At 46.9% G+C, this 25,141-nt stretch overlaps 1 protein-coding gene across 5 annotated transcripts in view; it reads left to right on the plus strand.

Moving 5' to 3' along the window:
* Window positions 1–25,141, plus strand: part of NPAS2 (neuronal PAS domain protein 2) — a 194,044-nt gene that overhangs the window by 63,753 nt on the left and 105,150 nt on the right. For 4 of the 5 annotated variants that reach the window (XM_082641953.1, XM_082641951.1, XM_082641949.1 and 1 more), the window contains exon 2: window positions 17,149–17,202. In XM_082641953.1, coding sequence (XP_082498079.1) covers window positions 17,171–17,202 — 32 coding nt within the window. In that variant the 5' untranslated portion in view covers window positions 17,149–17,170. Of the gene's footprint in view, window positions 1–15,485; window positions 15,505–17,148; window positions 17,203–25,141 lie in introns of those variants that run through there. The other variant, XM_082641950.1, reaches the window with a different exon arrangement.

Here is a 25,141-nt window from a genome sequence, read left to right on the forward strand (position 1 = left end):
AATTGACGTCCATGGTTAGCATCTGTTATTGAAATGAGAACCTTGTGAAGGGTGCCTGGATTGCTCTAATAATCCCAACCACCTGAGCTAACACTCCTTGAACTTTTACCCCGTGGCTCACAATCTAGGTGCTTGACAGGTATTATGTCCTTAAATCTCAGCCACCCTGTGAAGGTGAAAGGCCGGGCAGAGAGGTTCAGTAACTTGCCTGAGGTCACTCAGCTAGTTAAACGACAGAGTCACATTTTGCATGTGTTGGATCTTCCTGGACCGTTGCCTTTTCGTCAGTGGTGGGGCACCCAGGGCATAACACGTGTGCTGAATAAGCATGTGAACAAAGGCCGGGAGGAGGAGGAAGGAAGGGTTGCTGTCGAGGCCCAGGGATGCCCTGGCCTCTGCCTTTTCATTCTTGAAAATGCCAAGGAGAAAACTTTTCAGAGAAGGTCGTGCCTGAAAGAGGCTGGATGAACGTTCCCAAACTTGTGTGTTTTTAGATCTGAACACATCTCCGTGGTTTATTGTCAAAGCCTTCTGATACCTTTGTTACATAAATGAAATACAGGGGAAACAGTGTCCAGCATCTTACACATCTGCGTTTATAGACTCGGTCACTGTGGCCTGGCCAGGGCCACAAGGCCACTGCTCTCTTGGGAAATTTCTGTGAGGCACCAGGCTGACTTGGGTCTGCTCCAGGGCCACCAGTGAGCTCTTTGAGGGGTTGAGCTAGGGGCCCTGTCACTCCTGGGAGCCCGGGGGAGCAGGACCTGGGCCCCAGCGTCCCCAGCATCAGCTTCCAGGTTTGTGCTGGGCCCTCTTGAGACCTGATTTCAGACACCGGCTCCAGGAAGTAGGTTAGATCACTCGGGCCTCGGGGGAGACTCCCTCAAGGTGTCTGGTGCTTTGCTCGACTTCTGAGCCCGAGAGGCCGGAAGGGGTGGGCTTTCCATCTGCACAGCGGCAGTCACACCAAACACAGGCATCGTAGGGACAGTGCGGCAACTTCCCAGGCCGGGGCCCTGGGATATGCCAGACATCTGACTCAAGTCCATCGTTGCCCCAGCAAGCACCTGGTTATTACCAGTAGTCAAGGGTGGAGGGAGCCTGCGAGCTGGGAAGCAGCTCCACGGATGGCTTGCAGTATCCGTGCACGTTGTCAGTAGGGCACACCTTTGCAAGAGAAGCGGGTGACTTCACCGCCATAAAGACACTAACTGGTTTGTCTTTGAAGACAGGGAAATGGCAGAGGGCGTCTACACTGTTCACTTCCTGCAGTTAGCTTTTTTTTTTTTAAGAACCATTTACCCACACTTTCTTTGAGTTTTCCTCTTTCCCTGGGTCCTCTGTCTGCCCCCCAGGCTGGGCCCAGAGCCTCCGAGGGCCGGAGTGGGGTGGGACGGGGGGGTGAGAGGGGACCGCCCCCTCCCCTGGCCGGCCCTGCCCTCACATCATTAGTTCATCACCGGGGAAGAACCGTGCTGCGGAGCTGACCTACTTTTCCTGTTTGCCCACAGCAGGCTAAGCCTGTTTAGCATTGTCCAGAGGGGCCGGGCAAGGAGCTTTCCGAGTCGTACAGATGGCAGTCTTCGGACGGAGCGTGATTTAATCTGGTTGCCCTGTTTTCCATTAGTCTAACGGGTTAGGACCCGGGGCCCGAGGTGACCCAGGGACACCATCCAAGCACAGGGGCCGCTCGGCTCCCAGGGCAGCGTCCCCACCAGGGAGCCTGCATTACGGTGAATGATTGCTGAAACCACAGGCCCGGGCTTCTCTCCAAACTTTAAAAACAGATTCCTAAATGGAAGCTCTCCCACCAGGCATCGTCTCTGCTGGGAATGTGCACTGAGCCCGGAATGTCTGCTGAGATGCAGAGGGTGGGCACTGCGCCGGCCTTTGAGGAGGTTACCATCCAGTCGGGGTGGAGGGTGGACAGCTAAGGCCAAGGCGGCAGAAACAGATGAATGCTCTAATGAGGCGAGAATGGCAGAGGTGGGGCAGGGGGTAGGACCCAGACCTCGGAGGGCGTGGGGAGGGCTGGAGGGATGAAGAGGGTGGTGATGGCGGTGCAAACAGGAGGGTGTCACGGCACTGCAGATGTTGGGGGGCGTGGAGGCGGACGACAGGATGGGGTGGGAGTAGCTGAAGTCACAAAGGCGGCTCATTGCTGAGGGCTTTGGATGCCGTGCTTGGGGATTCAGGTGTGTCCTGGAAGCCAAGGGGTGCGTACCAGTAAGTGTATGTGCTGCACACACTTTTATTCTTTTTTTTTTAACTTTATTTTGTTGAACTATACTCGGTTTACAATGTTGTGTTAAGTTCTACTGTACAGCAAGGTGATTCAGTTACACATATATATACATTCTTTTTCACATTCTTTTCCATGATGGTTTACCACAGGATATTGAATAGAGTTCCCTGTGCTCTACAGTAGCACCTTGTTGTTTATCCATTCTGTATATAACTGTTGGTATCTGCTAATCCCAACCTCCCCCTGCATCCCTCCCCCAACCCCCTCCCACTTGGCAACCACAAGTCTGTTCTCTATGTCTATGAGTTTGCTTCTGTTACGTAGATATGTTTATTCAGATTCCACATGTAAGTGACATCGTATGGTATTTGTCTTTCTCTTTCTGACTTACTTCACTTAGTATGATAATCTCTAGGTCCATCCATGTTGCTACAAATGGCATTATTTCATTCTTTTTTATGGCTGAGTAGTATTCCATTGTGTGTGTGTGTGTGTGTGTGTGTATGTGTGTATGTACCACATCTTTATCCGTTCATCTGTTGTTGATGGACATCTAGGTTGTTTCCATGTCTTAGCCATTGTAAATAGTGCTGCAGTGAACTTTGGGTTGCATGTATCTTTTCGAATTAGAGTTTTTTTCCGGATATATGCTCAGGACTGGGATTGCTGGATCAGATGGTAACTCTAATTTTAGTTTTTTAAGGAACCTTCATACTGTTCTCCATAGTGGCTGCACCAGCTTACATTCCCACCAACAGTGTAGGAGGGTTCCCTTTTCTCCACACCCTCTCCAGCATTTGCTATTTGTAGATTTTTTTAATGATGGCCATTCTGACTGGTACACACACTTTTATTCTTAGCTGGATGTCTCTGCATGGCTGCTTGTGGGCGCAGGATATAATGTTTGTTAGAGCAGGGAACAAACATAGGATGAGATAGTCATGATTGAATAAGCTGATATGGGAAAACAAGCTGAGCTTTATCTGTAGTTTGTTTCACTAACTCATGTATTGTGTGCCCAGCACATGCCTCCTGGAAGGTGTCCCGGGCCTGCGCTTCCTCAGCCCTGGCTGAGCGTCTTGATGAGGGGTCATGTCTTGCATGCTTCCTGACATCCTGACCTCCACCCGAGCTTCAGAGCTGGCGTAGAAGGGGTGTTGGGCCGGTGGGCGAATTGTGCATTGATTAGGGTCACGTCAGGATACGTTTGTAGGAGGAGAGAGCTCAGTCTCTTTTTTTTTTTTTTTTTTTTTTTTTGCGGTAAGCGGGCCTCTCACTATTGCGGCCTCTCCTGTTGCGGAGCACAGGCTCCGGACACGCAGGCCCAGTGGCCATGGCTTACGGGCCCAGCCGCTCTGTGGCATGTGGCATCTTCCCGGACCGGGGCACGAACCCGCGTCCCCTGCATCGGCAGGCAGACTCTCAACCACTGCGCCACCAGGGAAGCCCTCGGTCTCTTTTTAAAAAGAAAATATACCCTTCTTGCTCCCCTTGGAGTTTCTGCAGTGCTGTCCAGGGGTGGATGTGAGTGAGGAGAGAGGTCTTCTAAGATATCTTTAACTTACACCATGAATATCTGAAGGTACAAAATGGGGAAACTGGACGTTTCCAGTCCTGCCGGGTTGACCTTTAAAGGTGTGAAAACCAGACATTTCTGGACCTGCTGATGCTCTGCTTGCTTGATGAACAGGACTGGGTCTCAGTTGGTGGCTTTCTTTCTGCCCGTGGCCGGGTCTTCCTGGTAGAGATGCTTCAAGTCCCCTCTCCCAGGGGAGGGTGTTGGGGGCTTCCTGCCCTACGTGCTGTTTGCGTCTGTTCTGTATCTCATCTCCCCTTTGTGTCCGGAGGGCAGGCCTTCCTTCAGACTTTGTGCGAAGGGTCTGCGAGTGTTTCTTGAGGAGAAAGGCCAGCTTCCAGGACATTTAGGGCCCACCTGCGACCCCCCGTCCTGCAGACCCCGGTGTGCATTTGACAGTGGCAACCAGGGACAGAGAGACAGAGTACAGGATGCTGCTGGGAAGCCCCAGGGAGACTCGGTTCACTGATGTCCTTAGCGTGGGGATGCTTTGAGGGCAAGCATCCGGTGGGAGAGGGGACAACACTATTCTTGTTGTAAATTGTCCCCTACCCAAAGCCCATGGCGCATCCCAAAATGGGACCCTGGTTCTGGGGCCTTTGATGGGTCCTTAGTCTCATGAATGCGGTCGTTCACTGGGGGGTGGTACCCCCTCCCTCATCAGGGGCTGCTTCCCACTGGGTGGGGCTGGGCCCCTCTTTGAGGCCCCTGGGGATAGCGCGTTGAGAGCAGCAGTGACCTGGCACAGAGACACCCCTCTGCACAAGGGACCCACCTCTTTTTTTCAGCACAGATGGGTCCAGGAATCAGTCACCAAGGCTGGTTTCCCAATTATGGGCTCCAGATCAACCCAGACTCGCATGTCCTGTGAGGAGGTGTCCAGGCAGCTTGGGTGGACCTTCCAGCCTCACCCCACCCCGGGCAGCACCCGCTTCCCCCAGGGGAACTGAGCTCAGCTGAACTGTATGTAGGGAGTGGACAGGAGGAGTGTAGGATGATCCAACTTCATGGGTACCTGTGAAAAGTAAGCATGGAAAGTTGCAGTAGAGTTGGAAGCATTAGGAAGAACGTTCTGTGGGGCCCCTGCAGCCCCTGAGCTCTGAACAGAGGTGGGAGGCTGGAGCTCCCTGGCTCTGCGGGGAGGGCCGTGCTCTCTGTTTAAACTATAAAGAAAAGAAGTGATTGCAATGATGGGAGAAGAGGGAAGGCAATGCTTGGTACCAACCAGGTGTGCAGCCGTAGGCAAGTTACCTGCGACTCTGAAGATACTAACCTGCTGTCATTTCAAAGTCATGGCTTCTGCTCACTGCACCATGGAAAGGAGACGGTTCACCTTTCTTGCCCAGCCCACCCTCTGCTAAGGGCTTTACACAGATGAGCTGTCCTGTTGGGGTCTCAGGAGGGTGGTGGAAAGTGGGGATCATCCCCCATTTACAGATGAGCTCATCGTTCCCCAGGCTGTGTCTGGACCACCGCACTGAGTGAAGGAAAGAGGCAGGAGGACACACAAACCGAGATCTCATTCGCTTCCAAACTAATTCTGCTGTGTCTGTAACTGCGTTACAGACTGCTAACTGCTAACTGCGTTAGCAGTTACAGAAGCATCCCACATTTTTATTAAATGTTATTGGAAGCTCTGATACTAAACCACAGACTCCACAGCCTGGGTGTCCAAAACAGACATGACTTCTCATCTCAGGGACATCTTTTTCTTGTGCTCTCTTTGCAAACTTGAGCCCATTAGGATGAGCGCTCCCACGCCCAAAGGAGCATTAGGACCAATGGTTAGGTGGCCGGAGATGCCAGGCTGCAGCCGCCTCTCATGGATTCATTTCGGTTGGTCTGTGGCAGCTGAACGGTGGCTCCCAGCAAAGGCCTGCACTGACTCAGTTCCGAGTATGACTCATACATCTCCTTTTCCCCCTCTTGCTGATTTTTATAGGCGTCTGTTGTCCGCATCCTGACCACGCACTGTCACCCATCAGATTCTCTAGTTGACTCGGTTTACACTGTGCAGTCTAAATTCTTTAGAAAGGGGCCACTAAAAGGAATCGTGATTGGAGCGTAAGTTCCAAAGGTTGCAAGAATCACATGTCGGGCTTCCCTGGTGGCGCGGTGGTTGAGAGTCCGCCTGCCGATACAGGGGACACGGGTTCGTGCCCCGGTCCGGGAAGATCCCACATGCCACGGAGCGGCTGGGCCCGTGAGCCATGGCTGCTGAGCCTGCGCGTCTGGAGCCTGTGCTCCGCAACGGGAGAGGCCACAACAGTGAGAGGCCCACGTACTGCCAAAAAAAAAAAAAAAAAATCACATGTCATGTTAGATGACCCGTTGATCAGGATATGGTAATGATTTCTATTTTGGAAATTCTTTGCTGACCGAACGATGTCCTTGCAAATTTACTTAATACCAAATTTCTAACTTTCTCCTTCCATTCCTTCATTGCTTATATCACTGTTTCCCTGAGTAGTGAATCATCAGACCCTTGGAAAAAGGAAAGCATGAAGGGGGCATCGTGATCACAATAGGCAGATAAAGCCTCAGCCTTGACCTTGAAGATGCTTGTGAGATAATTCTCATAGGGTTGCGGAAGTTTGCTGAGTGAGGGTCTCTCTTTGGTTTCTCCTGGGAGTCTGGCTCTGTGAGGCCCCAGCCAGCTGTGGGGGAGGGGGGAGGGGGAAGCGTTGGTAAAGCTTCGGTGAAGGATGGACCCGTCCACCTTGACTTTCCCAATTTGCGGAATGTGAGAGATCATGCTGCGAATTCCCCAGCTGGAGGGGAATTGGGGTTGCAGAAGCGGGCAGCTCTCAGGTTGGCACTCCCCATTTCCTTTAGAAGAACTATTATTTTTCCCAGTGAATGAATCATTGCAATCAAAATGAGGTGCCCTGGAGAGGAAGAATTAAAATGTGGAAGTTATTTCCTAGCCTCCCCCAAAGGACAAAGGGAGACAAGTCAGCGCTGTAGCTCATCAGTGACTGTTTCTCAGAGCCTTTTTATTTCTTAAATATAATGAGGAAAAATCATTATCGAGCTCCCACGTGGGAGATCCAGATGTTAATCCAAAGCGACATGAGGTGCCTTCACCAGGGGCAGGCTGGGAGGGCAGAAGGCACACTCGCTATTGACAATAAATAAGCCCCAGCCGACTGGGGAGATATCTGCATGGCGGTGCCCCTTTGGATTTCCATTTGCTCTTGTTTGCAGTATTTTTTTCTTTTTCATGATCGAAAGTCACCAGGTTTGATCGGTACCGTGAGGAGGAATATTCAGATTTTCCAGCTACCTTGGGGCCTGTGATTCAAACCATTTCTCCACCAATTCTAAAAGGTCATGATTTTAGTTTGAAAAAACATGGGCCTTGCAATGCAATAGGCTTAGGGTAGTCATTTCAGGGGAAATGCATGATGATGTGGAGTGACCCACTGGGCCTTTTAAGGCTGTACAAAAAGTTCAAAATTAGAAAAGACACCGAAGAGGAAGGCTGAGCACTGATTCTAGTGACTCTTTCTGGCCCCCATCTTGTTTTTACAAATAAGTTTTGTTGACACAGCCATACACGCTTGCTGACACACCATCTATGGCTTCTTTCACACTATGATGGCAGAGTTGAGTGGTTACAGCAGAGACTGGATGACCTGCATCTAAAATACTCAGCAGGTGGCCCTTTACAGAAAAGTGTTGCCAACCCCTGCTTTAGGAGAATGACGTACCTTTCCATGTCAGTTGTATGAGCCTTCTCTGGAGCCCCAGGAGTGAGCTGCCAGTCCCCAGGGGGGGGTCCCTGTCCCCTGTAGGATACATTAATCTCTTGTCTCCCTGCTGACACACTGTGCTACCCAGGGCAGATGTGGCCTGAGAAAACGGTCACACTGCCACTTGCTGGTCCCTGTTCAAGGGCCAGAGTTGTGATCCATGGTGTAGTAGGTGCCTGTGAGAGAGAGCCCTTGGGGGCGGAAATTTCACTTAGGCAATGGGGATGTCATTTGCCGACCTCCTTTGGGTCCTTCTATTCAGTTAGGTCACTAGATGCTCATCGAGGAGGTCCTCGGTCATTTCAACCTCTGTTTCTTTCACTCTCTCCCTCCCTCCCTCCCTCCCATCCTCACAAGGACCAAGGTTCTATTATCACTAGATGCTGCAGGCAGCACCCCCTGGGCGTGTGTGTCTGTCTATCTTTCCACCATGCGCACACACACACACACACACACACACACACACACACACACACGCTTTCGAGGCTGCCCCTTTTGTGCCAGGGTCAAATGAGTGAGGGACTCCGCAGCCCTGCTGGCCGGCAGCCATAGGTGGTCTCTGGAGGTGGGGGTCTCGGGAGCACGTGTCTGGTGCCTCTGCTGGAAAAGCTCCCCCCGCAAAAAAAAAAAAAACAACAACCCTTTCTTCCCTGGTCAGAAGTGCCCCTTTGAAACCTGAGGTCTGTGGCACCCCATTCACCCATGGTGACCTTTTCATTGGGCAGAGAGTGTGTGCATTGAAATTTAAGACAGACAAGGAGAACGGATGAGGCTGGACGCACCTGCCTCCGCGGAAGCTCAGGACCACAGAGGGCAGGGTGGTTACACAGGGCAGAAGTGGGGTGAACGGGGGCCTCTGTGCTGTAGGGGGCACCCTGGCCCTCCTTGCACACATGCACCCTGTCACTTACGCCTCACATGCTCTCTGCCTGGTGACCTCATGAAGTCTAAGGGATTTGCTTCAGGTCAAATGGAACAAGTGGGTCGGAATTGAAAGGGAAATTGGGCTGCCTCCGAGGTCAGGAGCCCACACGTCCGGAGCAGGCAATCGGTCAGGTCAGCCCGAGGAGATGCAGTCCAGGGTGGGCTCTATCCGCAGAGCCGGGGGTCCCTGGGCAGCTCAGGGACCAATTATTAAGGGGAGGAGACTATGGCCCATTCCACCCACAGAGTGGATGGAGAGGAAATGAGATGATGCTTTTCCGGAACGCAGCAGCGGCCGAGGGCTGGTGAGGGAGCCACTGGCTTCTGCTGAAGGTACTGTGCAAAGTGGATTTTCCTCCTGCACATATGGCGATTTTTGTTTTAATTTTTGGTCATCAGCACGTCACTGTACCCTCACATGTACCTCGTAAGTACTGGTACCCTGGATTAACCGTGATCACTGAGGGGTTTGTGGGAGTCGGTATTAGTCCATATTGTGGGAATTCAGGCAGGGCTTTGGTCCTGGCTGTGTCCCTCTCTCTTCCTCCCTCCCTCCCTCCCTTCTCTCCTTCATTCCTCATATGTTTATTGAGCACCTGACACGGGTAAGGAGCTGGGCTAGACATCGTGGGCTGGGTAACGGGTAAAGACGCCTTGTACCTAATCCTTGCCATCCAAATGGGGAACCGGATGTTGAGTGTCTGCCAGGCTCGTGCTGGTACTCTCATATGTGCCAACTTAATTAAGCTCATTTAAAAGTCACGGCTGTCCTCAGAGTTAGGTCTCCATCACTCCTCTGATCCAAACCTGTGGTGCCTTCCCATCTCACTCCGAGCAAAGGCCAGACTCCACCCAGTCTCCTTGGCGTGTCTCCCCCTCTCTAACCCCATCCACCACGCTGGCCTCTTGGCTGTTTCTGGCTCTTGTTGCTGTCTGTACACTCACGCCCTCTCTTTTCTCAGGCTATGGCTCACATATCACTTATCCGTGAGGCCGGTGGTGCTCCTAAAGCACCAGACCACGGCCCCAGCCCACCAGAGCACTCCCTGTTCCCCCAAGTTCTCCTTTATCTTTCTCCACACCACTTATAACCAATGACAAGCCATGTGTTTACTTACGTAAGTGCTTGTGGCTTGCCCTCACCGCCTGCCTGCCCCCTACCACCTAAGCGCCATGGGAGCAGGGGTGTTGCCCAGGCTCTCAGGGAATATCTATTGAATCATACAACATCGCATGTGGATGTCATCTTAGTGCTTAGGTGACTACACCTCGGTGTCTCTTCACAGAAAGACAACCCCAATAAACATCACAGCAGGCATTTTTATAGAAATTGACAATGTCAATTCTAAAACTTACTTGGAAATGCAAAGACCTAAAATAGCCAAGAATCTTGAGAAAGAAGAACAAAGTTGGAAGGCTCACACTCTGTTGATGTCAAGAATTCCTACAAAACTCCAGGAGTTAAGATAGTGTGGTTCTGGCATAGAAATAGACAAATACAGGATGCCGCAGGATCAGGAAACATAAGATAACTTTACTTAAGCAGCAGGTTAGTTATGTTTTCAAATAAAATGCTCAGTGTGTTTCCAGGTGCAGTACCTCTAAGTTTAAACATAGGTCCAACTGTTAGTCTGATCAAAGTTCAATAATTATATATCAAAGTCTCAAAACACAGGGGAAATCGTGCATTTTGTGTACTTTTTTTGAGACTAATAATTGGACCTACCATCTTCAGTTTAGAGATTCTTCATCTGAAAACAGGACACTTGGAAGTTGAAAAACACATTGTACATATTATGTGTAAATGTAACTACAGTACGATTTGAAGATAAGTTTATTGCTACTTCAGCGGGTGACTACGGTCAACTTCAGTGATACAGCCTCTTAATACCCTTGACATGATGTGATGAGAATGGTACTTTAGGACTTCCCTGGCGGTCCAGTGGTTAAGACTCCGTGCTTCCAATGCAGGGGGTGTAGGTTTGATCCCTGGTCAGGGAACTAAGATCCCACATGCTGCGCGGCCAAAAAAGAAAAAAAAAGAATGATACTTCACCTCTGTGGGCTTTCTCCTAAAAACCCATCTGCCCAATCTGGGAAAAACATCAGACAAGCCCAAATTGAGGGACAATGTACAAGTATTCCTCAAAATGGTCAAGGTCATAAAAAACAAGGAAAGTCTGAGAAACTGTCCTAGCCAAGAGGAGCCTAAGGAGACATGACAGCTAGATGGAGTGTGGTTTCCTGGATGGGATACTGGGACAGAGCAAGGACATTAGATAAAAACTAACAAAATATAAGTGAAGTGTGGACTTTACTTAATAATAATGTATCAGTATCAGTATTGGTTCGTTAATGGTGACAAATACACCATAGTAGTGTAAGGTATTTATAACAGGGGAAACTGGGTGCAGGATATGTGGGAACTCTCAATACTGTCTTTGCATTTTTTATAAATCTAAAATTGTTCTAAAAAATAAAGTTTATTTTTAAAAATAAGTTTAGGGAGTTCCCTGGTGGTCCAGTGGTTAGGACTCCGTGCTCTCACTGCCGAGGGCCCAGGTTCAATCCTTGGCTGGGGAACTAAGATTGCATAAGCTGTGCGGCGTGGGGAAAAAAAAAGTCAATTGTATTTCAATATACTAGCAATGGATACCCCAAAAATGAAATTAAGAAAAAAAATGTATTTAAAAAAATAAGTTTATCCTATGTGTCTGAACTTTAAGCATACCCTATAGATAAATAGAACTGAACAGAGACTCTGTACATACACAGGGATATAGGATCACACAAGATATTTGACAAAGTGACAGTGCAATTGGGAAAGAAATATCTTTTCAATAAATGATCCTGGAACAAGTGAGTGTACAGATGGGGGGAAAAAAAGGTGATCCTTGACCACTGTCTTACACCACACATAAAATTTAATTTGAAATGGAGTGTAAATCAATGTAAAAGCTAAAATGATAAAGCTTCTAGAAGAAAACGTAGGATAGTTCTTCATGACACTGAGGTGGCAAAGACTTCTTAGGACACAAAAATAAAAAATATATAAATTACACTTTATCAAAATTAAAAACCGTTCATCAAAAGACATCATCAAGAAAGTTAAAAGACCAGCCACAGGCTGGCAGAAAATGTTCACAATACATATATCTGGCAAAGTACTTATATCTGAAAGAGAGAAGCTTCTACAGATTAGTATGATGAAGATAAACAGCCCAATTTCTTTAAAAAAGAAGAAGAAAAAGAAAAGTGGGCAAAACACTTGAACAGACACATCACAAAAGAAGCTGTCTAGAACAGCAAATACGTCCATGAAAAGATGCTCAACATCATTAATCATCGGGAGATGCAAAGCCAAATCCCAATGAGAGCCCAAAACATACCTACCAGAATGACTAAAATTAAGAAGACGTACCAAGCGTTGGGTGAGAATGTGGAGCCTCTGGAACTCTCGTGTGCCACTGGTGCAAATATAAAATTGTACAGTCACTTTGGGAAACAGTTGGGCAGTTTCTAATATAGTAAGCATATGGCTATACTGTGATCCAGCAGGTACACGCTTAGTTGTGTATACCCAAAAGAATGAGTGCTTATTTCCACCAAAACACTTGGATATAACTTATCCTGGTGAGGTTAATTTTGACCCCGGGTGAAGGTGGTATCTGCCAATCTCCTCTACTTATAAAGTTACTATTTTTCTTTTATAATTAATAAATATCTTGAGGGAGATACTTTGAACTCTGCAAATAACCTGATTCTCCTCAAACTTTTGCCCATTAATTTCAGCATCCATCGGTGGATTTTGCCTGCAACAGTTTATTACTTCAGTGTACTGATGGTGATCTTCGATTTCCTTTCTTCCTTCTACATTTATTAATTGAAATTCTTCTGTAAGGGAAACCTGTCCCCTCCTCCATTTGTTTATTCACTTAATTATTTACTTGTACCAGTGGACTCATGAATATTTAGTTTATTCTCTGGGTTACAATCCATCATTACAGATTTTGTTGTTCCAACAGTTCCAGGCTCTCTTTTCCTCAGCCTCTCATCATTCTCATCGGTGATTATTTCTTGAGTGGTTAGTTAGTAGATGCAGATGCCTATACTTGAAATTTTGGGAGATGTTACAAGGTGTAAAAAGACTCCAAATAGTTTGTGTTCCAGAAAAAGCCAAGAAACCCAGAACTGGAAGAGCCCCCAAGAAATGAAATGTACTGGGTGTGCTGGGTCTCCTTTCTGTGCCCCTCTCCCCATCCCTACCCTTCTGTCTGCCCCGGAGGCTCCCCTGTGAGGATGTCATAAGTAGCCTCCCTCTCTGTCTTCCGGGGGGTGTGGCCAACAGGAGACACAAGTGAGAGATTGGGGAGGGTGGACAAGGAGGTGAGGTATTTATCCCCTCGGCTCCCTTCTTACAAGGTTTCTTCAGGCTGACTGCATCCCTGCACCAAATGCCACCTCTCCTATATGATACACTCCTTCCAGGTCCAGGTAACCATTTCCCTCTTGTCCCTTGATGCATAGAGGTGTCAACAGCTCTGCTGACACCAACCCTAGGCACCTGCACCATCTCTCCTGGTTTCCCTAGCCATCCCACCTCCACACACCTTTATAAACAGCCTCCTTGCAATTAAGTCCTGTTTCCTGTTGGGACCATGATGAAGAAACCCCTAAATGTCTAGCCCATCTAGGATGTGTGGTTATCTAGAGTAAAAATACTAGAGCTTTCCACCGTTGTTCACTTTGGGGGTTAATCATATCAACAGTTATTTTCTCAGCTCTGAACAGAATCTCCTCTGCCTTCGTTGCAGCTCATTTTCTTTTCCCTGGCCTTCTATGGTCATTAAAAAAAACAAAAACAAAAAAACTGCTGCTCAAAATCCTTTTTAATTGGAAATTCTTCTTTAAAAATTTTTTGTTGAAATATAGTTGATTTATAATGTTGTGTTAGCTTCAGTTATACAGTAAATGATTCAGCTATATAGATGTATATAGATATATGTATTCTTCTTTTACATTCTCTTCCATTATAGTTATTACAAGACATAGAGTATAGTTCCCTGTGCTATACAGTAGGTCCTTGTTGGTTATCTATTTCATATATAGTAATGTGTATGTTTTAATCCCAAACTCCTAATTTATTCTTCTCCCCTTCTCTCTTAATTGGAAACTCTTTATACAATTGGGAAAAGTCACTGTCACCCCTTAAACTTCTCTGTTTTTCCATTAACCCAACCTCACAGGACTACTTTTCTTCCCCTTCTCCCTCTTTCTTGTGTGCTTTGGGCCCCTCCAACTCCTCCACATGATGAATTAAAAGAGTGACTCAAAGATACAAGGAGGGAGGGACACCCCTGTTCCTCATAATAGTCAAAAGGTGGAAGCAACCCAGGGTCCATCAACAGAGGATGGGTAAACAAAAGGTGGTCCATACGTACAGTGGAATATGATTCAGCCTTACAAAGGAACTAAGTTCTGACACATACCAAGACGTGATGAACCTTGGGGCATTATGCTAAATGACACAAAACCATTACAAGAGGACAAATCCTGTATAATTCCACCTATAGGAGAGCCCTAGGGTCGTCAGAATTGTAGGGACAGAAAGTAGAATGGTGGTCATCAGGGGTTGGATGAAGGAGAGTGGGGAGTCAGTGTTTAATGGGGACAGAGTTTCAGTTTTGCAAGATAAAAAGAGCTCTGGAGATGGATGGTGGTGATGGTCACACCACAATATGAATGTACTTAATGCTACTGAGCTGTAGAGTTAAAAATGGTAAATTTTATGTTATGTGTACATTACCACAATTGTTTTTTATGTGCACTTAACTTTTTTAATTTTTAATTTAATTTTTATTTTATATTGGAGTATAGTTGATTTAAAATGTTGTGTTTTAGGTGTACAACAAAGTGAATCAGTTATGCATATACATACATCCATTCTTTTTCAGATTCTTTTCCCATATAGGTTATTACAGAATACTGAGTAGAGTTCCTTGTGCTATACTGTAGGTCCTTGTTGTTTCTCTATTTTATGTATAGTAGTGTGCATATGTTAATCCCAGACTCCTAATTTATCCCTCCTCCCAGCCTTTCCCCTTTGGTAACCATAAGTTGTTTTGTTTTTTTTTTTTTGCAGTACGCAGGCCTCTCACTGCTGTGGCCTCTCCCATTGCGGAGCACAGGCTCCGGACGTGCAGGCTCAGCGGCCACGGCTCACGGGCCCAGCCGCTCCGCGGCATGTGGGATCTTCCCAGACCCGGGCATGAACCCGTGTCCCCTGCATCGGCAGGTGGACTCTCAACCACTGCGCCACTAGGGAAGCCCCATAAGTTTGTTTTTGAAGTCTGCGAGTCTATTTCTGTTTTGTAAATAAGTTCCTTTGTATCATTTTTTGAGATTCCACGTATAAGTGGTATCATATGATATTTGTTTTTCTCTGTCTGACTTCACTTAGTATGAGAATCTCTAGGTCCATCCATATTGCTGCAAATGGCATCATTTCGTTCTTTTTTATGGCTGAGTAGTACTCCATTGTATGTATGTACCACATCTTCTTTATCCATTCCTCTGTTGATGGACATGAGGAAGGCATGGGAGACAACAGGTGTGACAAAACAGGACATTGGTGTGAAGCTTCTGGGGCAGGTGCTCCTGGGGAGCACAACTCAGGTGTGTTCTCTTCCCTCAGGTGCAGTGGAGCAGAGTGACTTAGGGGTCGAGTGACAGGAATCGGGCAAGGAAATGGGAGGGATGGGAAAGAAGAGAAAGTGGGTGTAGGACATCAGGGCTTCATGGATTCAGGAAGTGTTTAAGAACAGAGAGAGAGGAATCAGAGCTGCTGCAGTTGATACAGAGTAGCTATTAGTCATTTGTAGGTGTTTCTACAACGTTTCATGTATGACAAAGCAACCCCTGTCATCCAAACAGGATTCCAGATCCTCAGCAAAGCAGACCGAAGCCCACATCCTCCGCAAACGTGCTCTGTCCAGGGGTACCTGGTAAGGGGCATGGCTTTTACCCTGTTACCATGGCTGGATCCTGGCTCATGCCCTCAGCGCACAGGCAGCCACCACTTTCCATGGAGTGCAGACCTGGAGTAGCATATCATTAAATGAATGGCCTGCATTTTTCATGTGTTAAAGCTTTGAACAGATTCCATCTGGAAAACATTAAGCAGATGCCTGTTTGCAGATATGCTAACCCCACTTTAATCATGACACAGGCCTCAACTGCTGAATGGTGTTTCTTGCGAATCTATCACTAAAATATGCCTGCTATTTACCAAATGGGGCTTGTAGGTAAACGGGCTGTGACTGCAGAATTCCTTTTCTTCTTTGGCTCAGACTCATGCCTGGGCTCACAGCAGACCAAAAATTACAAAACAAAATTATCTCAGAGAAAAGATTCATTTGTCCCATTAATAATTTTTATCTAACGTTACAATTTTTATGTATGGTTCTATTGGATTTGCTGTTTGGTTGAGAATTCTTATATTCATGTTCATGAATGGGATTGACCTATAATAATTCTTTCTGTTAATATCCTTGTCTACTTTTGTTACAAAATCCATACTGGCCTTTTCATAAAATGAGTTACTTTCATAAAAAAAAGTTGTGATCAGGAACTTGGAATTTTGAGAGTAAAGGTTAGTGCATTTGCAAAGTGTTGATTCTGGAGTTTTGATGTCAGGCCTCTGAAGCGTGTGTGTCACGGTGATTCCATTTCTCTGTGGTCCCCACCCTTATCTCCACCACACTTCGCCTCCAGTTCCCCCAACTCTGGCCTCAGGGACACCCTGAACGTCTTTCTGCATGGAGGGGCTGGAGGGGGACCGCCCCCCAGACAGATGGGACTCAGGGAAACGTGTGAAGGAAGAGTAATCAGGGATGTGGCTCTGACGGGTGAAGGACCGCAGGCCTGCGTGTAGCAGGGGACACTGGGTCAGTGGGCCCAAGAGCCTTTGAGCCAGCGGCCTGGGAGAGTAGAGGCCCAGGCGATGAGGTTTGGGGCTGTGAGAACATTCCTGGGTTGTTACTTCATTTTTCACATCTGTGTACCTTGGCTATCTAGGGGGTGTACGTGCCTTAAAGATAGGAGAGCAGTTATCCTCTTTGGGGCCCCGATCCCTCCAGGCTGCATAAGAGGAGTTTGTGTATTTAAATGAACGGATAAAGAAATGCTCTCCTTTAGAACGTCATGGGCAGCTTGCAGGTTTGAGATAAACAGATGCTTTGTTGAGCTGGGTCCGGAAAGCAGTTCCCAAAGTGTGATCTAGGGACCCAGGGGGGTCCTTGAGGTCAAAACAGTTTTCCTAATGTTAACATATCATTTGCCTGTTTACTCTCTTGAGTATACAGTGGTCTTTTCCAGAAGCTCTTGGAGTTCTGTTGATGACATCTCTCTGATGCTTAACGGAATATTGTATATTTAAGATTTCTCAGTTTTCACCCACATACACAAGAGGTCTTCAGAGTCCTCAGTCATTTTTGAGAGGGTGCAAAGAGTTGCTGGGAACCAGAAAGTTTGAGAACCTGTGGATTCAGGCATGTGATTTAGATCAGACCAAAATGATGGCAACCAGAAAGACCTGTGAGAAAGGTCGAGAATCAGAGTCATCATCTGTTCTTTTTTTTTTTTTGCAGGAAAAACTGCAGAGACAATCTAATGGATGAAGATGAGAAAGACAGGGCAAAGAGGTAAGAGGGGCGACTTCCCCACCCGGCAGTGTCGTGTGGTCCACCGTCTGAACCCTGCTTGTCCTCACGCTACAGCGGAAAACACAGCCAGGCAGGAGGCTGGGGCACATGTACTCCTTGAAATACTGCATCGCTCTGCTCAAAAAATTCAAACCAGTTCCCTCAATTTTGTTCCTTACCCAGAAATTACTGATTGTTTGGGACTTGCCAAGTGGTTTATAGTTTTCACATGTCCATGTGGTGACCCTGTTGACTGGGGCCTCCTTTCAGAAGCCTCCAGTTACTGCATTTCCAGGATGGACACTGCTTGGCAAGGCAGCCTGATTGGAGCCAGGCCAGGCTGGGTTTAAATCCTGGATGTGCTGTCAGGGAGCTGTTGGCCCTGGACAGTAATTGGAATAATCATCAGCATGCACTGAACATGGAATAACCATCCTCACTGGGCTAAGCTCTTCCATATATGGTATCTCAGCTTCCTCATGGGAAAATGGGGATATCACAGCTGCTTGGCACTGTTGTCGGGTTGACCAGAAAGCCTAGCTTGGTCGCTGGCACGTCAGTGCTGTTAGAACCATGTCCATGCTTATTCCTTCACTGGACTTTTATTGAACACCTACTGTATATATCTACTTTATGACTCCATAAAGTAGATATTTTGTATTATTTTATTTTATTTTTATTTTTTAGCCTCACTGCGGGGCGTGCAGGATCTTAGTTCCCTGACCAGGGATTGACCCCGTGCCCCCTGCACTGGAAGTGTGGAGTCTTAACTACTGGGCCACCAGGGAAGTCCCCCATAAAGTGGCTATTTTTGAAGGTAGAGGCCAGTTGGATGTTATCTATCTCGTACGATCAGACCGAGTTGGCAGTGACCACACCAGGCTCTGGGGAAATAAAGATGAACAAGAGGCGTGCCCATGAGGAGGGCCCAGGTGAATGGTGGTGATGGGTAGGTGACCACAGATCATTAGGCTGCACGGTGACAGGCCCAGCAGTGGTGTCCTGTGGCGACACGGGATGTCCTGTCTCAGGAAGGCCTTCACTCGGGCCCGGAGGACCAGCCTCCTTGCTCCAAGCTCTCTCCTCTCTGCTTCTGCACTGCCTGTTCCTGGCAGGTCCCTCCGCCCTCTGCCAGCCTCTTAAACACCTACAGGGCTGAAGGGTTTGCCCACCTCCCCTCACAGAGCCCACTACCTGGTTGTCACCTACAGAATCCTCCACTTTCGAATGACGGAGCCCTCGGAAGTCTCCCAGTTCAGCAGCCCTGGGGGGGTCTGTCCTTCCACGTCACCTGGTGCGGGGGCAGCCATGAGAACAATAAATCCCCACCAACTCAGACCTATGAGACCTGAATCTTCCCCTGTGGGGCACAGGGGAAGTGTGCCTTGGTTGTTAATTTCCCAAATATTTCCTTAAAAACACCAGGGCCCGGGGCAATGCCAGAGGGGTAGGCAAACTCAGGTTGGTGTGGAGTGAGGACTGTTGGAGCTGGACGACCAGCACTGGGGGTTCATCGTACTCCAAGCCTCTACTTTTCCGTAGGTTTGCAAATGTTCCGTAATAACAAGATAAACAAAGAATAATATGAGGACTCCCCGGATTAGTCTGAACTAACGCACATCACTTGGCACTGGGGACCATGGCTCCCTTAGGCCACCACCTACAAGGGCTGTAAAATCCACGTGGGTCCCAAGCAACATGCCAATGAATAGATCAGACGAGACCAGACTGGAACGGAGTCCTTACGCTGTCTCTCCCTGGCAGGCTTCCAGCTCTCTGCTCTGGGGCATCTCGCCTCTTGGTTGCCTGCCAGGTCGCTGTGGAGACAGGGCAGGAGGCAGAGGCCTGAGCTGCATTCCTGGCTGGCCCTGTCCTACCTGATGGATTCCAATAAGCCCCTTCACCTCACTAAGCCTCCACCTTCTCAGCTGCAACATGAGGGTCATCGTTTCTGCCCTGCCCTCCTCTTGGGCTATTTTGGGAACAGCCACAAAATACGCCAAGAAGCTTTTTGTTTTTTAAGTATTAATCGCTACCTGTATGTGAAGATGCAGGACATTTTCCATTAACACATTTATAAGCTATTCCCATCAGCAATAATGAAAAGGTCAGTGGTGCTGGCCAGTGGTCATGGGGCGTGTCCTGTGTGCTCTGATAACTTTCGGGTGCACAGTACCAGGCTAAGTACTTTTCTATGCATTATCTCGTATCAACTCCACATTCCTTTGAGGGGTGTATCATCGTTATTCCCGTTTTACAGATAAGGAAACTAAGGCCCAATAAGGTTAAGTAACTTGTCAAACACCCTAAAGCTCTAACGAGTAGCAGAAGTGGAAGATAAATACAGGCTTCCTAAACCTTGGACTCTGTTCTTATTCTCCGGACCACACACATATCTCTTCACATGAGAACTAATTTGGTCTCGCTGGCAGGTCCAGACCGTGTCCTGATGTGACTTTGAGTTCATAGGAGTTTGGCTTTTGCCATCATCATCTTTAATGTTACCCCCAGGCCCACAGTCTTAGCCCTGTCTTTTTACTGCATGGCTTACCTCAAAATCAAGGAGAGGTAAAATGCATGTTTAGGCTCTACCATACTCAGAGATCATCCAATATAGATATTCCAATAAAATCTTGGCTAAAAATTCTTAGAAATCCAATTGTATGCAGTTTCTTTCCATTTATTCCCATCCCCATTTGCTTTGAGCCGTGGGCACCCATGCCACCAGATTGCCTATTTGGAAACCTCCCAGCACAGACACCGGGCAGTGAGGCTGCTGGTCCTCACTCCCCTCTTGTCCTCAGATGGGGAAACGGGTTTTAGAAGGTTTAGGAATACCCAGATCTCTTCGCCAGAATAGCAGTAATAATGCAGTATTCTTCATAACACTTGGGGGAAAAAAAACAAGGACAAAACAAACACAATCCTAAAATTGTATCACTTCCAAAGCCTCTAGCTGTGTGGGTTTTATAGCAGCAACATGGGAGGCCCTTCCCCTAATCCCACCTGGAGGTCTGATATGAATTGTTTTCACTCCCGGTATTTTTGATGAGATTAGAAATGTTTAGCTTCAGATCAGATCTCTCGTTGTCTCCAGAAAACATGAGCTATATTAGGCAAGGTTTTCAAAGCTTTGGGGAATTCATGTTTTATTTGGATTGTTTGATCAAGTATTCTAAACCAGGACACGGATCCACTTTCTGCTGTGAATTTCCATGTAAATCCAGTGAGTATTGAGTGCCCTATTGTGTGTACAGAACTATGTGCTTTTTCTTGAGGGAAGATGTAAAAACATGGTCCTTGTACTCAGAAAAGAAACAGTTTGATTGAGAGACATTTGGATCCCTAGATAATGAGGCACAGTTTACCAGTCATAAGCACATTTTTCTAATTCTGATGTGACACTGTTTGGCGGTGTGTGTGTGTGTGTGTGTGTGTGTGTGTGTGTCATCCAGGAAGTAGTGTGGTGTGGCAGGAAGTGCATGGGCTTAGAATCAGACAGTCCCAGCTTTGATTCTTGCCACTTTTACTTTCCGTCCTTAGACGAGCTAAAAAAACCTCTCCTAGCCTCAGTTTCCTACTCTGTAAAATGGGGGTGTTAATAGCAGCACCCTCTTCCTAGGGTTATTGCAGGAACTAAATGGAGCTCAGTATAAGACCCTAGCACAGTGCAAGGTACACAGTGCTAATAAGAAAAGCTAACACTTCTGGGGTACACAATGTGTGTCTGCAGCATTTTACATGCATTAACTCTAAACCTCGACATAGGTTATTTTTAGTCCCATTTTACAATGGAGAAGCCGGAGGCTGAGGGGTCACACAGGCAGGCAGGGATTCACATTCAGGCATCAGTTCCTAAAGTCTGGGCTCCTGACAACTTCTCATGACATGATTCACCCACGTGCCCAAGGGTTAGGGACAGAAAGCACTGATAAGAATCATCACTTTCCAAAGAAAGCAAGCTTCTGTAACTGGGCAGTATTGTAAAATACAGCTCATTCCATTTCTTGATAGAACTGAATGCTAAGAAGAAAGTCTTTCATGTGAGCCTCCTTTAATCCAATATTAAATGGTCAGTTCATTGGCATTAATTAAAATTACATTATCTCTTATCAGTGAAGGTCTATTTCCATAACCTTGTGCATTTTCACTGAGGGAGGGAGGATGGGTGGTGAGTTTAGAATTGTGCTGCCCCTTGCAGGACATTTGGTCCTGTCCAAAATGTCCGTGAGACACTTGGTGCATAAGATATTTGGTCCACGCCAAAAGGCCCTTGAAATTTGGTCCTATCCCAAACATCCATGAACATATTTGGTCCATGCCAAATGGTTTTGGACAGGACCAAAATATCAAGGACCTTTTGGCATGGACCAGATGTCTCCCTGGAAGTTTTGGATAGGACCAAATTTCAAGGACATTTTGGTGTGGACCAAGCATCTTATGGACCAGATGACTTATGGATATTTTGGACAGGACCAAGTGTTTGCTAACCATGTCATCTTTTTTTAAAATCAATGTATAGTTGATTTCTAATGTTGTGTTAGTTTCAGGTGTACAGCAAAGTGATTGTTATACATACATATATATCCATAATACATACATATTTTTTTCAGATTTGTTTTCAGATTCTTTTCCATTTTAGGTATTACAAGATATTGACTGTAGTTCCCTGTGCTATACAGTAGATCCTGTTGTTTATCTTTTTTTTTTTTTTTTTGCGGTACACGGGCCTCTCACTGCTGTGGCCTCTCCCGTTGCGGAGCACAGGCTCCGGACGCGCAGGCTCAGTGGCCATGGCACACAGGCCCAGCCACTTTGTGGCATGTGGGATCTTCCTGGACCAGGGCATGAACCCGTGTCCCCTGCATGGGCAGGCAGACTCTCAACCACTGCGCCACCAGGGAAGCCCCTGTTTATCTATTTTATATATAGTAGTTTGTATATGTTAATTCCAAATTCCTAGTTTATCCCTCCCCCACTTCCCCTTTGGTAACCATAAGTTTGTTTTCTGTCTGTGAGTCTGTTTCTGTTTTATAAATAAGTTCATTTATATCATTTTTGAGATACCACATATAAGTGATATCATATGGTGTTTGTCTTTCTTGTATGACTGACTTCACTTAGTGTGATAACCTCTAACCTTCATCCATGTTGCTGCAAATGGCAAAATTTCATTCCTTTTTGTGGCCTTTTGTCAATAAGGATCAAGAGTGTCAGGCAAGAGTAGCTGCTGCTTGGAGTTCTCTGCAGGGAGAGTGCTGGTTCTGAAACACAAGCTAGACCATTATATTATTCTTTGACCCTAATCCTTAGTCTCAACACCAATGAAATGGTTCAGGCAAGAGGGAGGAGTTAAAACACAACAGATAAGAAGCTTATACATTCAGGGTTTTTTTAAAAATAAATAAATAAATTAATTAATTAATTTTTGGCTGCTTTGGGTCGTCGTTGCTGTGCACGGGTTTTCTCTAGTTGCGGCGAGCGGGGTCTGTTCTTCAGTGCAGTGCGCAGGTTTCTCATTGCGGTGGCTTCTCTTGTTGGGGATCACGGGCTTCAGTAGTTGTGGCACGCAGCCTCAGTAGTTGTGGCACACAGTCTCAGTAGTTGTGGCTCGTGGCCTTAGAGCGCAGGCTCAGTAGTTGTGGCACACAGGCTTAGCTGCTCCACGGCATGTGGGATCCTCCTGGACCAGGGCTCAAACCCGTGTCCCCTGGATTGGCAGGTGGATTCTTAACCACTGTGCCACCAGGTAAGTCTCTACAGGAAGTTTTGCAGAAGCAGGCATTGCAGAAGGAAAAGCTCCAGCATTGGGAGGCTGGTTGTTACTTCCGGTCCCTCCTGGGGGCGTTGGTTGATGTGGACCAATGACAGCTGCCATTCCATCACCCTCGCATCAGGATTGGTTAACTAAGCATGTGAACAAGTGGAAGATACAGAAGGGGATACGTAGCATTACCCTGCCCTCCAAGAGCTTTTAGGCAGGTTGGGGGCATCCTCCAAGCGTAAAGGGGAAAGAACATACCCGAGCAGTCTATGTTGGGCAGAGCCGGGAGGATGATCCGAATTTGTGGGCTCTGCTTTCTCAGCCGGGTGTCCTTTCGTGGAGAGTAACTTGGTTAAGAGGAGAGACTGACCTCGTTGTTTTATTTCTCTGTTGTAAATTACGTAGGTGTAACAGGAAAGGCCGGCCTGCACCGTGAAGGTTGTAGCCCACTTGGAGGACTTCTGCCCTGTGCACACTTGCTGATGCCCCTGTGTCAGGCTCAGTGCGGAGTGAAAAAGCCTGGCCCTGGGCAGTGCATGTGGCTGTTCCCAGCTGGAGCCCATCTATCATGCTAATTTTGCTGTGTTTTTCTTAGGCTCCTGACTGAGTGTTATGTACATCGTCATAAGCCCACACACAGGGAAAAAACGGCAGTAAAAAATTTGAGGCTCCTTTCTGTCTGTTTTATTTGGTGATTAAGGCAGCAGCAGGCATTGTGAGAACATAGTGGTATCAGGACACACGATTCATTCCTATTACCCTGTAGTTTCCAGATGAGTGATTCTGCATTCAAAGCAAAGGGGAGGGTAGCAGTGTACTTGCAGGCAGAATGCTAATTCTTACTGTGGCCCAGTAAACAGAGACGGGAACGGCACCTCCTTCTGTTTGGGGCTCTTGGCTTTCACCCTAGTGGGGTCCCTCAGTTGACAAGAAGACTTGTCAGAAGGAGAAATATTTTCCTGGTAGGCCTAGAAACCTGGGACTGTCCCAGCTCAGGGAGACCTGGCACCTTCCTGGGGGCATCTGAGGCAAAGGGCAATTTCCTTAACTCCCTTTCAATCATTTCAATAAATTTTACTTTTCTAATTTTTATTTTATATTGGAGTAGATTAACAATATTCTGTTAGTTTCAGGTGTACAGCAAAGTGATTCAGTTATACATATACATGTATCTACTCTTTTTTTTTTTTTTTTTGGCTGCATTGGGTCTTGGTTGCTGCACGTGGGCTTTCTCTAGTTGCGGCGAGCAGAGATTACTCTTCGTTATGGTGCGTGGACTTCTCATTTCAGTGACTTCTCTTGTTGCGGAGCACAGGCTCTAGGCGCTCGGGCATCAGTAGTTGCGGCATGCAGGCTCAGGAGTTGTGGCTCGCGAGCTCTAGAGCACAGGCTCAGTAGTTGTGGCGCATGGGCTTAGTTGCTTCATGGCATACGGGATCTTCCCGGACCAGGGATCGAACCCGTGTCCCCTGCACTGGCAGGCAGATTCTTAACCACTGTTCCACCAGGGAAGTCCCTCCCATATCTACTGTTTTTCAAGTTCTTTTCCCATTTAGGTTATTACAGAATATTGAGCAGAGTTCCCTGTGCTATACAGTAGGTTAGGGTTGGTTATCTATTTTAAATATAGCAGTGTGTACATGTCAACCCCAAACTCCCAGTCTATTTTTTTTGTCTGAACGCTTTATTTTTTTTAATTGGGGTATAATTGATTTACAATGTTGTTTCAGGTGTACAGCAAAGTGAACCTGTTATAAAAATACATATATCTACTCTTTTTTTAGATTCTTTTCCCATATAGGCCATATAGGTGAGTAGAGTTCCCTGTGCTATACAGTAGGTCCTTATTAGTTATCTATTTCATATATAGTAGTGTGTATGTATCAGTCCCAATCTTCCAATTTATCCGTCCCCCCTTCCCTCCTTAACCCCCAGTAACCATAAGTTTGTTTTCTACATCTGTAACTCTGTTTTGGTTTTGTAGATAAGTTCATTTGTAGCCCTTTCTTAGATTCCACATATAAGCAGTATCATATAATATTTGTCTTTCTCTGTCTGACTTACTTCACTCAGTATGATAATCTCTAGGTCCATCCATGTTGCAGCAAATGGCATTATTTCATTCTTTTTTATGGCTGTGTAATATTCCATTGTATATATGTACCACATCTTCTT

This window comes from Mesoplodon mirus, assembly GCF_964341445.2.
Source record: "Mesoplodon mirus genome assembly, chromosome: 14".
In the NCBI taxonomy this organism is placed as follows: domain Eukaryota; kingdom Metazoa; phylum Chordata; class Mammalia; order Artiodactyla; family Ziphiidae; genus Mesoplodon; species Mesoplodon mirus.